An 18298-nucleotide genomic window follows, 5' to 3' on the forward strand; every position below is an offset into this window, starting at 1 on the left:
GGCGCGGCGCGGCGGCTGGGGGGGGGGGGAGGGCTCTCGCCCGTCCCCTGGGTGCGACACCGCGTGGGGACAGTTCTCGTTTCGCGAGGATTTGTGGAAGATAACTGGCGTTATCCCCCGCCACTGCCCCAGGAGGCTTCGGGCAGGGCGACACGGCAAGGCCTCGTGCCCCGCGCAGGCGGTGGGAGCGGCGGCAGCGCCGCCTTCCTGCCTCGGCTAAGGTCGCTCTTGCTTTCCCAGGCCTGCTGCGCACGCTGCAGCGGTGCGTTTCAGTCGGCCACACGTTTTTCGGGGACCCCATATGCCGTATTCCAGGCAATCCCATTAAAAGTGTTCTGGCTTGGTAAGTGAGCCATCGGCATAAAATCTTAAGTAACTTCCCAAGGATTTTGGTAGACAAGAAAAATGATTAAGAGAAATAAAAAGCCCACAGCCTGTTAACCCTCATGCAGTGATATGCCAGAATGCAACTATTTTTGCCAGATTTTTTTTAATTGCTAAGTCACCATTTCCCTTGGTGATAAAGCCCCATGTTTCTGTCTCTCTACCTCCCTAGACAAACCATTAGAGACTCTCAAAAGCATGTGCCTAAATTTAAAGCAACAGAAGAGTGAAATTATGTTACCAAATTACTTAAGTTTTGCAGAAGTCTTTGTAAACCACTGGCATTAAAAACATTTTGAAATAGTTCAGCATTCAATGATTTGATATCTTAAAACTATTATTCACTAGCTTTCTAGCTTTTTTTTTTTTTTCCCCAGGTCTTGACTGAACAAAACTACCCACTGTAGAACAAACAAAACCCCTAAACACAGCCCTTAGGGAAAAAAACATACACAGTCAGACTTACGTGGCCACAGACTGGAATAAAAACTCCCACAAAACCAAGTCTTGCTTTTGCTGGTCACCTCTGTCACACACTGGACCGTTTAAGCCAACATACACCCCTTGCCTCTTCTAAGGTGGCCTCAGGCCACCATTTCTCTCAGAAGGAATTTTTAAGCCTATCATCATTTATTGCTTCAGCAAAGGTGGCCAAGCTTCATGTCCAACATCTGTTTCTCCAAAAGCAATGCCAATAATAAGCAGTCAGCCATCTCATTTAGCATCCAATTTATGTGGAAAAAAAAAAAGAGCATCTAATGGTAAAACAGTCCTGAAACACCACAAGTCTGTACATACCAACTTTTCTTTAAAAACAACCATTCTCTTAACTTGGGAAAAACTAAACTTCTGAAACTCTTCTACTCTTGAGAAATGACCATAGCTTTTTAATTCTGTATTCTTTTGATTTTGCCAATTGACCCTGTGAGGGGTCACATAAAATATAAATATTATATATTAAATATGATAAATATTTCTAATACTGACTTTTCCAATTATTTTTCTAATGTCTAAGAAATCAGAGATTATCTAGAATATACATGATGAGCCCCTTCATTACAGTCATAATGCAAAATTGTAGTGTTAAAACACACCAGCATATTTTCCTCTGCATGAGTAGATTTATTTTGACATAACTCACCTTGTAGGTTGTAGAGTGTTTGTGATACAGCACTGGACTGATGAAATTAAACATAGCACTTCATAAAGCACAAATCAATAAAAAGAAGAACAGTGTTGTCTCCAGCATTTCGCTATTTCAGGGCTTGTACATGTTACAGAACTCCAAACCACTGCTGACACAGCAGCTGACTGTGTACAAGAACTCAGTGGCAGGTACACTGCATAGAAACTGCCCACATAATTATGCACTTCCACAGCTGGGCTGCTTATATTCGTGTTCTCTGTTTCTCTCTCTTTAACAACTGAATGGGAGCAACCCCATTATTTTTTTCTGTTGTATTCAAGGTTCACCTGGGAGAGGTTCAGAGCCACAAGCAGGAAGAAATAGATATGATTAACAACGGTTAGGATATAACCCTGTCCTATGAGATCCCTCTACTTTCAATACGCAGCTTTGTTTAAAAAAAGAAATCTAATGTATCATGCAAAGAGCAAAGCTCTTGCAGTACCTATATCTCACATTCTCTACAGCAATCTTTCTTGCAGCTGAGAAGAACAGACTTGCAATTATTTTGAGTTCAGTGCTGTATTTCAAATTATTGGTTCCTTTGCAGTGTAGGAAAATTCTCAATATACATTTCCATCTGCACAGCAGCAGTGTCAATGCGGCAGTGAAGCATGCAGTTGCCTGCTTTTGTCTACTCCCCATTACCACTGGTTACAAGGAAGGGAGCTAGAAAGAGCACAGAGCTACAATAATTGAGTTCTTCACATGACTGGAATAGTGTGTGTGTGTGGAGGAATCTTTTTAAGTCTGGAGCAAAGACTAGGAGCTTTTAGCAACACCACATACAACTAGGCACAACATAAGCTCATCTCTTAAGATGTGCTCTCAAAATTTTGACTCTTTCCAATGTCCCCCCAACCTTTTTGTTGTTGTTTTTTACACAAACCTGAAGTCCAGAACAATATTAAAAGAAGTGACAAAAATCAACATGGTCCTCATTTATCCACATTCTCTAGAGAGTACAAATCAACTCTGGTGGGCACTGTAGCTGAACCTCGCAACGATTACAAGGCATGTATATAAGGATGGGATTTGCTAAGTGCTGCTGAATGAGTCCAAAGGGGACAGGAGAGAAGAAGCCTAGGAGGGCAGGAGCTGGATGCAGGAACCACGGGTGTTCTGTCCTAGCCAGTGCTCCCATGCACAGTTGGAATTGGAAACAACATCCTCTGACTTCTACATATTGTAGAGTCAGAAAATAGATTTCAGTGAAAATGAATTGATTTTTTTTCTGGTTTGTAGCAACACATGCTGAAATGCATTTTTTAAATCCACAACCAGAGTTTTTTCAAGAAATAGAAGAATATTCTGTTTTCCCCCAAATGTCCAAGGTGGAGAATTGCTTTTACTAAGCATACAAATTGCTCTCTGTTAGCTCAAATCAGCTTATTTTACACTTATATATTAAAATATCTTTTACGGGGCATTTCACCCTTCATTTGATTCAGGGCAGATCCCAAAGGAATGGAGACTGATGAATGCCAAATTAATTGTGTTTCCTTTTGGGATTCCCCACCAAAGAGGCTTGAGGATAGGATCAAAAACACAGACATGTTTGTGTATCTATATACATATCTATCTATACACACACACACACATATATACATACACATGTACATACTGTTGGAGGAGTGGGGATATAGATACACATCACCACTAACATGTAAGACAGAAGAATCTTATTTAACAACATCTTGGCCACAATATGTTTTATTATTTTGAGGATATCAGGATATCCTTGGTAAAAAGTCTGATCACAGTCTTTGTCATTACTCTGTTGTGTTTACCCCCGTTTGTGCAATAAAGGGATAAAAAACAAATTACAGTAAATCCATGGTTACCTTGTTTCAAGTAACAGCTATGTAAAGATGCAAACGCTTTCATCCTAAAAACTTTGTACCAGAGGCAATTGTTTCTGATCTACCTTCTGGGGAAGCTGAAGCGGGTACCAGCCCAACACAGCAGAATAAGAGCAAGTACTCATCTGAACATGGTCTTTAATCCACTAGTAGAGAAAGGATTCCTCCATCTATGACACCACTTTCACCTAGAAGAAAAAAAGTATATATATTCTTTATATATAATATATATATATATATTTTCCCTAAAAAAACAGTAAGGAATGTTGGAGCTTACCTGGGAAAGTTTCAGAAAACTGTTAGAATGAAATTCTAGCCAAAGACTTGTTTCAACATAATATCACTTAGAAAGACAAGGCAAAAAGACAACATAAAAGATTTGAGAAAAAAAAATGTATTTTTAAAAGTCTTTCCTTATTTTACACATACAAAAAACAATGTTTTAAAGTCAAAATCCTGGAAGATATTCTAGAAAAACTTCTGCTTCTGAAGCGTAAGACTCCCTTATAACAACTCCCAGACAATGTCACAACTCCTTTTAAGTCCTGTATTCAAGGAGCAAAGGTATGATCCACTTTGAGTAACTCTTTTTAATGTCATTTTAAACACCATATTCCAGCAGTCATTCTGACTAATCTTTAAAGACTGTGTTGAGGCACTTTGTGGCTACAGAGCAAAAGGGTTGGCATGAATTGTGATGTCTTTAATGCGAACATCATTAAGAGGTCGGTAGGTTTTTTCATTCACAGGCAGCTTCTCCAGCTCATCCAGGGTCTCCAAGCCATCAATAACTCTGAAAGAAAAGCAGAACTGCTAGGAAGCTCCTTCTAATTAATGAACTTTCGCACTTGAGGTATCTCAAAGCACTTTACAGTGAGTTAAGTACCATAGTGCAAGTGCTTGGCAAGCAAATGATGCAAATAAGGCAGCCAAAACCCTAGATATAGTGTTATAACCTATATTGAAAGAAATTTTTAAGCATCCACGGCAGATTCTGATAAACGATGCATGTAATTCACACTGACAGTATCATATTTTATATCAACCATAGCTATAAAGATCCTGCCTCTCACTTCCTGGCTGGCTGGACTGACTGATCATACTATAGGTTTAACTAGTAGCAAGATACTGTCATACCAGACTTCACTGTGAACTACTGCCATCCCATAGCTGGAAAATCAGTTTCCAAACATGAGATTATAATTACTAACCTTTTGGCTCAAAGACAAGATTGGATTGACCACTAACAACTGCGTAAATCTAATGAGACAGATGCATTTAGGGTTTCTGATTCCTATTCAGGCTGAAGAAGTGGCAAGATAAATTATTCTAATAAACTTCTTACCTTTTCAGTTTAAATAATTAGCTCTGCTAAATCTTTATGGGTTAGTACCCCGGTAACAGACTCAGCAGAACACATGGCATGCCATTCACCACTAAATTCACCAGCACATTCATCAATTCTTTAAATCGAGGATGCTGGACTGTGGCTGGAGCATGGACATGTATTCTGCTCAACTGATTCTGCAACTAGGGCAACAATTATCTTCAACTGCTACAGAAAATCTGGCAAAGTTTATCTATCAGAGCCCCTACACTTTTGTGAGAAAGAGATGTCTAAAAAACTACTTTCAAATCACACTTCTAAACAAACTCAGAGAGCACAGAACACTTATGCTTACATTCTTATAAACAATACAAATGGTAAAAATGCAATTTTCAGATTTCAGTAGCTTACTCTGAATATTTAACTCTATTTGATGAAGGCAATTTTTGCTCAACAGATTCACTTGTACATAAGTAGCCCTTTAGTAACAAGCAAAAACAAAGCCATTACCATGCTTCTGAGATAGAAAAATAATATCAATAATGGAATTGTTTTTTTTTTTCGTACTAGTCATTCCAACTCACCTTCTCACCCATGCCCATATGGATGCAGCTCCATTCTTAATATTATTTTTAATATGCCTATTTCCACTGAATTTCATACTACTAATAAAAAACACAGAGTATTTTGGATCAACTAATTCTGGATGACAGTGCAAGATCATAGATTTATATATATACATCCACAATTTTAAAGATTTTTGTCATATAAGTTTCTAAATTTGCATTGTACATGCCCTAAAATATTCAGATTCTTCACATACTCTGACAAGAAGGCACATGGTTGGATCACTCACTTCCCAAAGACAGTATACTTCATATCCAGGTGCGGTTGCTTGGCGTAAGTGATGAAGAACTGCGATCCATTGGTATTCGGACCATTGTTCGCCATTGAAACAACTCCACGGACACTGTGCTGAAAGAAAGGAAAAAAAAAACTCAATATGAATATATATCTGTGAAAGCAGGATTTTGACTGTACAAAAGGTTTTATGAATTAGTATTCCACCTCAATATCATTATTTCATTATATCAGTAAAAACAAATCTTGGTTGCTACTATATTCTGTCACCACCCATAATTAGCTCCCCAAATCTGCTCTCACAATGTAAAATGACTTCTTTACCCTCAGTGAATGAAAATTATCATTACAAATTCTTCCTACTTCTGTTCTCTGTGATGAGAACTCTCAAATCTAACTTGCAAAGTAGAAGCAGAAATGCCTGTTCCTATTTCAATAGCAAGCTTTAATAACACCCCTTTACTGTGGGCTTATGCTTTATTTCACAATTACAAGACAAGTATTTAATCCAGCGCAGCAGAACATTGATCATTCTCCAACTCCTAACAAAAATGTATGTGAAAACATAACTGCATATTGAAAACACAGAAATACCTTCAAGTATTCACTGAATTCATCTTCAAACTTCCTGCCCCAGATGCTGTTACCTCCTTTCCCAGTACCTGACAAAAAAGTACCACAATAAACTATCGGATTCTCAGACTAAAAAATTCAGACACATATCATTCTAAACAATGTGCTACAGCAAACACAATAGAAAGACTATAAATTGCTTGAGGCATGGATAAGGTTCTCATGTCTCGATACTGAGCAGAGCACTAACTCAGTAACTATTAAGTAGCAGAACAAAAGACTGAGATGTTCTCAAATTCAATTCAGTATGAGTGCAAACAGACACACAACTGAACCAGACTTTCTCCCAGACAGTTGACACTGTCTAGGCCATTTCCCAAAATGCTGAAGAGAATTTTTAGAGGCAGAGTAGCCTTTCAGGCAGAAACCAGAGTAGCAACTACTGCCTGTGCAAGTGCTGGTAAGTCAGGAGAACCATCATATTCAGTGAAAACAGCTGGAAAAATTAAAGTCAGTACAATGCTTTACCACTGCATGATTATTTAGAGCTAGGGTAATGTCTGCTCTTCTGTAAACTCACTAGAGAAAACTAGTTAAATCATAAAACCCTCTGCCAACAATACAGTAATTCTTATGTTCCATCCTATCCCTGTATATTTCTCTATATACAGACCCTGACAGAAGGATTTACCTAATGGATCCCCTGTCTGAACCATGAAGCCCTTTATATTCCGATGAAATACACAGCCATTGTAGTAGTTACTAGCACAAAGCGCCAGGAAGTTCTAAGGAAATAAAACACAACATATTAACAAGCAACTCAGAAATAATATCCTCTGTAGCTAAAACCGCAGCACTGGCAACACTAGCTCTTCTGATGCTGCTTTACACTGTAAGCATGTCACTGCATTAGTCAGCTGTCCCAGACTGTTATTGGCTATTAAAAGATACAAATAACCCTCAGGCATTATCCTTCCCTTTCCAGGGCTTGCTATAGTTAAGTTATTTCATAAAGAAGATGGATCTGATGGAGGCTTCATACATGCATACAGGAACATGCATCTTCTTTAAAGACTTCTATACCTTAGATTGCTGGTATCTAAAATAGTGGTTCATCAGCTAGTATTGTTCATCATTTTGCAAGGAAAATGCCCTTCAAGATATACTCACTATTTCACTGAAATTTAAATTTAGGCTGCCCAGAATGTAAGATGAAAGTTTTGCAGCTGAAACTGGAAATTTTAAGCTAAAATAGTATTTACCTCGGCTTAAGGAAACCTTACCACTACAGAACTTCAAAATGAAGCAAGAAATTCATTTAAAAGTTATTTTGACATAATAAACCCTAAAACTACCATTAAAACATCACGTGTGTCATCTACAACCAAAACAGAAATGGCTGTAAAAAACACAATGAGAAAAGTCTTTTACTATATGTGGCTTCAAAAAACGACAGTTTGCGTTTAGCGCTCCTGTCTTCTTGGTTTCCTACAGAAGGTGGCTATGATAGGTTGAAGAATCAGTACTCAAGAGAATCGCATTTACACACAGAAGAGTCATTCTCAAATTATGGTCAAGATATTCCTTTGACACAGTCATAGATAAAGGATTTTAATCAAAGCTTACAGCACAAGGTCCTCTGACTTGAGAAACAAACACAGGGGTTCTTGAGATATGCTCAGAAGTATCACTTGCATTCAACATTTTTATTCTGAAACTATACTGTAACTTTGTAATCAATAGCCAAGCCTCAGCACAGTTAGTTAAAAACTGCTTTCAATTTAAATTTAAGTTTATGGCACAAAGGAAAACTGGGGCTTCTCACTTCTTTTCAAAAAGCGAAACTGTTATGAGTATGGACAAAACAAGGGAAGCTTGAAAATCCCAGGCAAAGTCCCATGTTTCCCATTAAGGGCAAAGGATACTCTGGGAGATGCTATAACTTGTAGAGAAGAGGCCCTTAGCTAAACCTTATCTGGAAAGAAATAGGCAACAAAGCTCTAGATAGTGTAACACAGTATACAATAAGTTCCACGAGTTGATTAGGCTCTGTACGAGCTTAAAATGTCAATATTCCATTATGTGAAACAATAAATTGGAACATACGTTTCACATCCTCTGTGACTACTTTTCTCACTCACTACTCACTACTTTTACTGCTTTGCATCAGCACTAGACAATCCCATTCCTGTTACGTGACTTACTTCACATGTTTTTGGTGTTCGCTCGCAGAATAGTTCTATTTTAATATCTCCTACATCAGTGTGCAGTGTGACAGCCTGAGCAAAAAACAGAAAATAATTAAACTACCAATGAAACACAAACAGCTGTAGACTCTTTTATCTCCTGGTCCTACCAAGAACACAAGCAACTTTCCACTGCATGTAACTATAGTTTCAATATCTGGCTGTAAGCAAGGCTACTGTCACAAGACCTCCCATTTCCAGTGAAACTATCAAGAGAGCACCAGATTCACCAGTTTCAAGATAGAGTTTTCCATGGTAATGGAACAGTTCAGACTCAGGCTGTTCCTCTCTGAAGATACATTATTCATCTGCATAAAGTCACAGGTGAAGTGAAAGTGCTCAGTCACATGTCTGCATAAGCTGAAGAATGGAGTTTGCATCTGTTTTGTGAAATGGTATGTGCTGTACTTACCTCACTGGTTTACAGCCACAGAAACAAGTGCTCTGTATCACTTGACTGCAGCCTTTTGAGCAACATAAGGATAGTTCTGAATAGCACTGTATATAATCTGCCCTCACAAACAAGTATCTTTGCAAAATTATGAACTTTTCTTCAGAACTTATAAATAGTCTTTGTAAATTTTAACATGCCAATTACCCAGCCATCAATGCATATATCTTTCTATAGGTCCAAAAAATATCACAGTACTCCCAAAGTGCTGAACTATCAAAGATGATTTAGTATGGGGATATACTGGGAATACAAGTACAGAAAGATTAATAAGAATCAGCATCACATTGATGGCAGTATACTATTATATATATGTATTCCATATTTTATATTACATATATATTAAATAATATTGCATATTATATGCATACTAAGTTTTTATATATATATATATATATATATATATATATATATATATAAAGTTGGTATACAAGTAAAGAAGAGAAGACAATTGCCTGTAATGTTCACGGAGATCTTATAAATTGTATATCCAGTTTAGGACATAGTCTTATCTTTATTTCCCGAATGAAAAACTTTTAAAAGCCTACAGTTGTGGAAGCTTACATACATTCAAGGAGAGCTATGTACTTAAACAGTGCTTCTGTAGTAAAAGAAAACAAATTAGATGACCAAATATTAATCAAATTAGGATTAGAATTTAATTTGTTAGAAGTAAAAGTCTAATTATGTTTTTAGACTGATGAAACAGTAATACTGACATATTCTCCTCTTCACAGTTTCTTGTGTAGGTGTCTGTGAAATGGAAAGTGGAGCTTTTCATTACAAATTCTTTGCAATATCAGAGTAAAATGCATAATCACTTGGATGTAGAGCTGCATCCAAAGATGATGACTTAAGAAAATCAGAAAGGATACAAAAAATTCTACCGAACTCACCATATTTGCTCATCAAAAAGCTGAGGTAGATTTGTATATAGCAGGTTCCTGCAAAGAAAACATACACAAGTTTTTTTTCCCACCAGTCTCCAGTTCTTTCCAATTCTAAAGTATTTGTGTGGTTAATAAAATTACAAGCTTTTTCACAGTAGTTTCACAGCACAATTTAAGTCACACTATGCGGATAAGCAATTTACTTACATAACTACCCAGCATATGAAGAACTAGAAAGAGGTAGCACAGAACAGTTCGGAGAAACGGAGGTGGGGAGTGGGGGTGGGGCAAAAAACAGCCTTTCCTAAGATGTGAGTTTTCACTAAGCAATCCCAACACTTCCGGAGATTATGGTTATATACATCACAAAGGCTAACAGATAAAAACCCACAGATAAAAACCATACAGTACCTGTACGGAAGTTTAATTCGGGGCCGCTTCTGGTGGCGTCAGCGCCTGCGACACACAGGTACCTGCACCCAAGCACAGGAACGAGCATTTTTTAAAAACGAAGCATGTTTTTACGCAAGGCGTTTGGAATCACGCCGCCAAAACCCCACTGAGGGAGCAGAGCGGCCGTTAGCCTGGCCGCCCCGGGCTCACGCGGGCCCGGCCCCGCGGAGGCTGCGTACAAACCTAGCGCCCGCCGCGGCCGCTTTCCCCGGCGTGGCGGCTCCCCCGCCCCGCCCCGCCGCGCCGCGCAGCGCAGCGCTCGCCGCCAGCGGGAAGGCGCCGCGGCCCCCTCACGGCCGGCGCCGCGGCGGAAGCGGCGGGGCGGGGCCGCGCGTGGTGAGTGCGGCGCCGTTAACGGTCGCGGCCCGCGCGCAGGCGGCGTGAGCGTGGCCGGCGCTGCCGCGCGCTCCCTTGGTCGCGGGGACGCGTCCCCTTCCGCGCCCCTGCAGATCACTGCATGCTGCTGTCTTGCACACAGCTCCTTTGCCGTGGCATCGGCCCCCGGGGCCGCTGGCCTTCACGCTCCATCATGAATCTCGGGGAGCTCGTGCCCGCCCTGAACGACTTCGCTTCCCTCTCTCTGGCTGAAAGCTGGGACAACGTGGGGCTGCTGGTGGAACCGAGCCCTCCCCATGCGGTCCACACCCTTTTCCTAACTAACGACCTCACGGAGGAGGTGATGGAGGAGGCAGTACAGAGGAGGGCAGATCTCATACTTTCCTACCACCCCCCGATATTCACGCCACTCAAACGAGTAACGTGGAGGACCTGGAAGGAACGGCTGGTGGTCCGCGCTCTGGAGCACAGAATCGGGATATACTCCCCGCACACCGCGTACGATGCCATACCTCATGGAGTCAATAACTGGCTAACAAAGGGACTTGGTGAGAGTAAAAGTTTTTGCAGTACTTCTGAGTGCCCTCAGCTTATTTTAGGGAAGTTATCTTGGTGAGATATACCTGATACCAGTAGACATTTCTGGATGCGTGGTTCTGCTACTCAATGTAGTCAGAACTGGTGCAGCATATTTATTGCTTATCGTGGTTGAAGAGTTTAAACTGCTGACTTTAAATCACTGACATTGATTTATAAAGTGCAAAGTCTCGTAGTTCACACAGCACTTTGGAGATCTGAAATCCTTTTAGATTTTTATTCTATGTTGTAGCTTATAAATGAAAACAATTGTGTCTTTTCCAGCCTGATTTTCAAAACAGAAACTTACCATTTGTTTTTGCAGTTTTTAGGGTAGAACTTGAATAGCTTCAAGAAAGTACAAGTAATATGTATCAACTTACTTGCACTTGAGACTGTGCCCAGTGGAGACAACAGGGCAAGAGTCTCCAGGTCTGATCATGGAAAATGAACAAATCTTGCATTTGAATCCAAAGTTGCATCTCTTTTGGATAAATCACTAAGCATTTTCCATTTGTCACTTTTCTGTCTGTTAAATCAGCATAAGGGTATTCATCAAACTTTATAATGGAGCAAATCTGTCTGCTGTTTTCTCAGGTGCGTGTACCTCTGTCCCACTGCATCCATCAGCTGCTCCAAGCTATCCAGCGGAGGGCACTCACCGGGTAGAATTTTGCACAGACACCATGGAGCATCTAGAGACACTGCTGTCCAAAATCAAAGACGTCCAAGAGATCTCCTCTGTCACTACTCTCCCTGCCAGGTATCTGCTTCACTCTCTAATGACATCTTCTTTCTGCTGCTTGAAAGAATACCTTGCCAGAACTGTATTTTACTACAGTAATCATTTTCTTCCTGTATGTCTTGTTGCTGTTTTTTTCAGAAGAGATCTATAAACTTACAGGATGATCATTCTTTTCTGATTAATCCATGTGAGGTTATACTAAATGGTAACTAGCAACTCAGTGTAGCATCACATGGACTAGAGATGGTGAACGAGAGTTTTAACAGGAAATTCAAAGAGGATAGTTGAGTTAAATTTCCATATTTACTTTTTCCATAAGAGTAGGCTAGGCTATTACCATGTCTCCTTTTTCTATTTCTCTGTGATAGAATAGGTTTATATTCTATTAACACAATGTGGAAATTTTATCTATTTTCCTAGTAAGCACTAAATATATCTTTCCTCAGGGTTGAAGGTAAAGAACAAACACGAGTGAGTTTAAACTGCTCTCAGAAAGCACTGTTGGAGGTGGTGGAATTATTGTCCGAGAACAGCTTGCTTTATCACAAGACTGAGATTCTGTTATTACAAAAGGTAATGCTACCTATGCATCCTATGCTACCGGTCAGTACTCTAAAATACTGGCCTGTGGGGATTTGAACCACACATTTTTCAAAACAGTGAAATTATCTGTGTGGCCTGCATTAATTCTTAAAATGGTTCCAATAGCTAGTGTACTTACTGTGTTACATTCTAGAAAATCACGTATGTGTTTCTTTTGCAAAGTTCAGAGAAATTCATTCTTAATGCCCAATACACTCACCTTCATACAGTATGGAAAGCAACGTGAGCTTCTGAAGTCAGCTTTCTCAGGGAGATTTTAATTTCTCTTCTCTTCAGCCTCTTCTTCCACATACAGGAATGGGACGTCTATGCACACTGAATGAACCAGTCTCCTTGTTAGTCATAATTGAGCGTATTAAAAGCCACCTAAAATTACCTCACATCCGCCTAGCTGTGGGAATGGGCAAGACATTAGGTAAGTAAGCTTGCAAGTATGACTGTCCATTAAAACTAGTATACCAGGAATATAAGGAGAGTGAATGCATGTGTTGGTCTGTGAAATATTGCGGCTTTGAACAGGTTTGCTTCCAAGCAGTATGAAGCATTATTAAAGAATTTATGTGATACAATCACACAAAAAGAATGTTATCTGTACTTCTGACTAGTTCTGCATTATTCTGGTTGTCACTCTGGAGGAAGGGCAGCACAAGCTGAACATGAGACATCCTTTTTCATAATTTGCATAATGTAACTAAGACTTTTTTTCCCCCAAGATTTCAGACACAAACATACATCACTTCACACTGCCTTTTGTGACTGAATATTAAATTGCAAAGCACCTTAAGATAATAAGATGCTTTATACTATTCTTACAAACCTGTAATCATCTGTGTTTCACTGAAAGAGGAATAACAGAAGAGAAGGTGAGATATCCTAGGTCAAACAGTTGGTCAGCAATAAAACCCGGAGAAGTCCTCTTATCCCAGTTACCTATATTAATCTTCAAGGAACAGAGATATTAAAATTTTTATAAAAAGCTGTGAACAAATTTGCTCTCACAAATGTCTTCATGTTGGATCGATGCTGTGAAAACCCTCAAATAGTTAACAAGACTCAAGGACAAGGGGGAGAGGATATCATAAAGCACTATTGCAAAGGACAACCAGCTCCAGCCAAATAACCTTGAGGAAACCACAACACTGAAGAATGTGACGGGTAGACAAAAACAGCAGAATAACCCAGAGTAACATATAAATTAATTAAGGCTTATTAACATATTAAACTACACACCCTAAATGAATAATGAGATAGAAATGTTGTTAACTGCCTCCTTCTCTGCTTCTCATGCTAATTAACAGGAATGTTAAAGCGCAAGCGCGGCACAAATATGTGATGTAATAGAATTGTCACCAATAGAAAAATTTTATAGTACTCCCTGAAAAGTGTGTATAAATAAAGAAGGAGAAAAGGAGAAAGTGCTAGCTTTGTGGATCTACCACCTAGCACCTATCTCTGCACAGAAATGAAATAAACAAATATCTTGACATTGTGTGTCTATTGGGTGCTTGCACGTGGGTAACAGAACCCAGTTTTGGGACAATGCTCATGAGAGAGAAGTCTTAGAAGCCCTTTGATGCTACCAGTCACATTAAAAAAAAAAAAATATATATATATATATATATATATATATATATATTCTGAAATCCTTCAGTGCTCTGTGGGATTGTTGTAGTAACTATACTTAAAGCAACAGCAATTATATGCCAACATACTGAAAAACCTGAATACACTTTGAAAATCCTTAATTCTGCATGCTGTATTGAACATAATGTACAGGAAGAATTAAATTTACTGTCATTTTCATGTACTTGCTAGATTGGAGTCAGCAATCATGGCAAATCTGTGAATTTTTAATGGCATAGAGTAGCTCTCAGCTTGCATTGAGACTGGACTTCTGTGAGCTAAATGTTAGGAGGAGGCATATGTCGTAAGGCAAAATGCTGCCTTAGTGGCATCCTTAGGAAAACAAATACAGTGGAACATGAGAGTCCTGGAAATAGGAGCAGCCTATGAAAGGGTTCTGAAACCTAATGAGTAACACCTCACTAGGAGAGAACTAAGCCACAGTAGCCAGCAGCTAGCCCCTGTGCTGTAGTTTTCTGCAAAATCTCCTGCCCCTTTTTTAAAAAAAAAACTACATATCTTTTTGGCATGTAGAGGATTTTGCCCTATTATCAGAAATGTTTTCACTCATGACTCTTACACTGACAGATTTGCATTGACTTTAAAATTAGGGCAATAGTTGCTGCAAAACAATTAATAGTAATACTGGCATGAAGGAAGGCTGAACAGAAAGAAGGGAGTTTAACTGTAGTACCTTGTATCCTACAGAATCGCCAGTGAAGAAAGCTGCTCTGTGTGCTGGTTCTGGAAGCAGTGTCCTGAATGGGGTAGAAGCTGATCTCTATCTCACAGGTAAGAGATTATGCCTTTCCTAAAATGAGAGGGAGCATGCCATACTCTTATCAGAGCTGATGGTATTGGCTTCTGGCTACTTCCCCTGTTACACCTTCACAGCTTCGAGCTAAGATTGTGAATACACTGCAAAGAACTAGTTATCTAAATTTGTACTGTTTGCAACTTACATGCTATTTCTTTCTCAAAATGGCAGGGGAGATGTCCCACCATGCTGTTCTGGATGCTGTTGCCAATGGGATAAGTGTTATTCTGTGTGACCACAGTAACACTGAGCGAGGCTTCTTGTCAGAGCTGCGTGACACACTAGCTATCCATCTGCAGAACAAGATCAACATAATTGTGTCTGAAAAAGACAGAGATCCCCTCCAGGTGGTATAGAGAAAAAAAAAAAAGTCAAGAGTTTCACAGTATTTTGCACAGACCTATCCAAATGTAAACTTAATTAAGATGCTCTGAATTTGTTCAGTTTAGAATAATTATGTACTCCAAGGTTTGAGATATTTATAATCATCTGTCAGAAAAATCATAAATACTAATTTTGGGCTAATGAAGGCTAGTGTACTTAACTGTCAGGCTGCGCTCAAAGTTACTGTTACTAATTACTCTAATTATAGATACTTGAAAACCGTAAAACCCAAAGCTTGATTTGGGTAGACTATAAAAACCTAACTTATATCTCCATTTTTAAGTTTACACAGCAGTTCTGTACTACTGCAGCTACATCTAGTTGTGTCAATACGAGTCACTGATATTTTAGCTAATAAAGTCTTCTAGTAATAGTTAATGAAGTAGTGTGGATCACTGATTTGCATTCCAGTTTTATTAGGGAACATAACATAAAGTGCACAGAACATAATTCAGGTGTTTGGTACTAGTGTTTAATTGCAAAATCTACCATTAAGGTAACTTTAAGGCTTTTTAATAGTGTGATTCCCTATTAAAAAAGATTTGGAAGATTATAACTCATTTCCTAATTCATACATAAGATGAATTCAATATGCCTTTGTTATTTCCTTTTAAAAAGAGTTTACAGACCTATGGCTTCTTTAATTACAGGATTATAAAACTGAATAAGTTTCATCTCCACCATCAATAATGCCTAGGTTTTATATCAAGTTAATTTTTGAAAAGGAAAAATCTACCAGTTGTGTATCTTACAGTCTCTAGATATGTGCACATCAGAATATTAAAACAAACTAAAAATATTTCTATTGCAAATCTGTAAAGATCTTGGCAACATCATCCTTAAGTTTAGTTAATGAAACCGGCTCATTTAACAAAAAGTCTTTACCACGCTGCACACAGCAACTCAGTGTGTTAAGAGTCCTATGCAAATCTAACTTAGGGCTTTGTCTCAGGACTTCAAGCAGATTTAGTTGCAGTGGCTAAAATCATTAGGATTCCAGGTAATATTTCCCCAGACTTAGATCTTTCCCCATAACTTCTCCATCTCCCTCTTTCCCTTGGCTAAGAAAGGGTAACTAAAGACAGCCTTCTCCAGCGTAAATGTTACTAAGAGCACTGCCCTAGTGAAATGCCTGCAAGACACGGTGCACTTTGCACTGCACTGGGGCATTGAGGGTGCTTTGTAGGCAGTGTCTCCTTTCACATCCCTTTGATGTGATTCTGTGACTAAAGGCTTATCACCACAATTTGTATTTTAATACAACTTAATTGCACTGTTAAAGCATTTAAGCCTCCTCTTTTACACGTTACCCTGGCCCTTTGTTCAATGTTGTTTAAATTAATTGTATCGTGTAATTAAATATTCTCTTTGGGCAACCTTTGTAGTAGTAGACAGTGTTACCTCAGCCTGAATCAGTGTTTATGGTGTAATTTTTCTAGTAGGCAAAAAAAAAGGTATCAATTCTGAGACATTATAATGCAGATGATGCTTTAACTGTAAGTGTGCATGTCTTATTCCATTTGTGTTTAACTGTAAAGAGGTAACTCCAGAATTATCAATGCCATGAATACCTCTAAGTAAGCTGAAAAACAGGAATGGCAAAGGTAGAGTTCAGAAGGATAAGAAATTTCTTCTTGCTCCAGTAAAGGACTGTGGAACTGATCTCTTCAAATCCAGCAGTACTGTATTGCTGTAGAAGACACTGAAATGCTACAGGATTCATACCAAAGAGCTAGTATCCTTAGTACATACATAGAATTCAAGAGAAAATTAATGCATAGATGGGACAGACATCCAGAAACAGCACAAAATCAAGCTGAAATATTTTAACACAAAATCCACAGGAATTAATTCACAGTAATTTTCTTGAGCCTGCAAGATTGCATCACAGTCATCAACAGCCAAAAACTGATTCAAAGTTAGCAAATGTGTAATAACTCCTGCAGCCCTGTTCTTGGCCTGCTTGGGCATTTCATAGTCTGCCAGAAGTGTTTGCTTAAAAAAAAAAAAGAAAAAAGAAAAAGAAAAAGAAAAAAAAAGTCAGGATCACTACAGCTCTTTGTTCAATAAATTTCACATCTAGATAGACACATATCACATCATGATATAATTATATAATTACACTGAAATGTATGATGCCATCACTACCTATAAATACATTAGGCAGTGTCTTCCATATGTATTCCAAACATAAATTAAATCTTGAGTTTTACAGAAACTCCAGAGAGAGTCACAGGATTGCAAAGCAGGAAGTGGCTGCTTCTTATCTATGACACTTAAGTTTCTCCAACAACACATCTCTTCTATAGGCAGACACTGGTACTTACTTAACTCTGCACCTAACTTAGAGAATTTAGGTAAGACACAATGCCTTGACCCCTCATGCCTAAATGGGTTTTAATGGCTCTGAGAGTAGCATAAACAGTGCTAGGCAGCACCTGTTGCATTTTGTAAAGTTCTGAATTTGCAGCCTCCAAAACACAAATGCAAGTGCCATCAAAGAGAATGTTAGTTGGAATATGTTTTAGGGCAGAAAACCAGAGGATGCTGCTGAGATGGTTGCTGGCATGTACCACTTTTCCCCACCAGACCCTCCAGCAAAGCTAATTAGGTCTTATATTTGAAGAATCAAATCAATAGTGAGATAAGCAGATACTTTGTGTTTTCAGTACAAACAGAAGTCAGGCTCTGTCCTGCTGCTTCTGTCAGTGAAGGACAGGCCAGGTAACACTGAGAATATAGGTAGCAGTATTATTACATGTAATGTTTTGGTTCTTTTCAAAAGCTATATATTAGTATTAAAAGTCAGGCAAACTATTTTTAATTTTCATACCTTAGAAGAAACAGTATAAAATATTTCTGCTAGTTAGTTTGAAATCATCTGTGCACTGAATGAAGATTTGCAGACTTTTGACATAGGGTAGTAATTGTGAAAGTGAGGCTTTCACATTCACACAACTGCCAGAAGACTCTTCCTACAA

At 38.8% G+C, this 18298-nt stretch overlaps 2 protein-coding genes across 3 annotated transcripts; one reads left to right on the forward strand and one right to left on the reverse strand.

The window, feature by feature from the left end:
- Positions 1 to 3810: 3810 nt before the first annotated feature.
- On the reverse strand, positions 3811 to 10487 carry PPIL3 (peptidylprolyl isomerase like 3). 2 transcript variants are annotated; one of them, XM_062578554.1, is made up of 8 exons: positions 10417 to 10487; positions 10192 to 10253; positions 9787 to 9834; positions 8398 to 8472; positions 6885 to 6978; positions 6215 to 6282; positions 5616 to 5734; positions 3811 to 4225 (listed from the first exon to the last, which is right to left on the reverse strand). In XM_062578554.1, exons 3-8 carry the CDS (start codon positions 9787 to 9789, stop codon positions 4099 to 4101), a joined length of 486 nt encoding a protein of 161 aa, XP_062434538.1. In that variant the 5' UTR covers positions 9790 to 9834; positions 10192 to 10253; positions 10417 to 10487; the 3' UTR covers positions 3811 to 4098. The 2 variants fall into 2 exon arrangements, with proteins under 2 accessions (XP_062434538.1, XP_062434539.1); XM_062578555.1 differs by lacking the exons at positions 6885 to 6978; positions 8398 to 8472; positions 10417 to 10487 and having other exon boundaries at positions 10192 to 10387.
- Positions 10488 to 10563: 76 nt separating this feature from the next.
- Positions 10564 to 15695, forward strand: NIF3L1 (NGG1 interacting factor 3 like 1). Its single transcript, XM_062578733.1, has 6 exons — positions 10564 to 11117; positions 11743 to 11908; positions 12337 to 12463; positions 12770 to 12908; positions 14825 to 14908; positions 15105 to 15695. Exons 1-6 carry the CDS (start codon positions 10691 to 10693, stop codon positions 15287 to 15289), a joined length of 1128 nt encoding a protein of 375 aa, XP_062434717.1. The 5' UTR covers positions 10564 to 10690; the 3' UTR covers positions 15290 to 15695.
- Positions 15696 to 18298: the final 2603 nt, after the last annotated feature.

The sequence above is a fragment of the Rhea pennata genome, chromosome 6 (genome assembly GCF_028389875.1).
Source record: "Rhea pennata isolate bPtePen1 chromosome 6, bPtePen1.pri, whole genome shotgun sequence".
In the NCBI taxonomy this organism is placed as follows: Eukaryota; Metazoa; Chordata; class Aves; order Rheiformes; family Rheidae; genus Rhea; species Rhea pennata.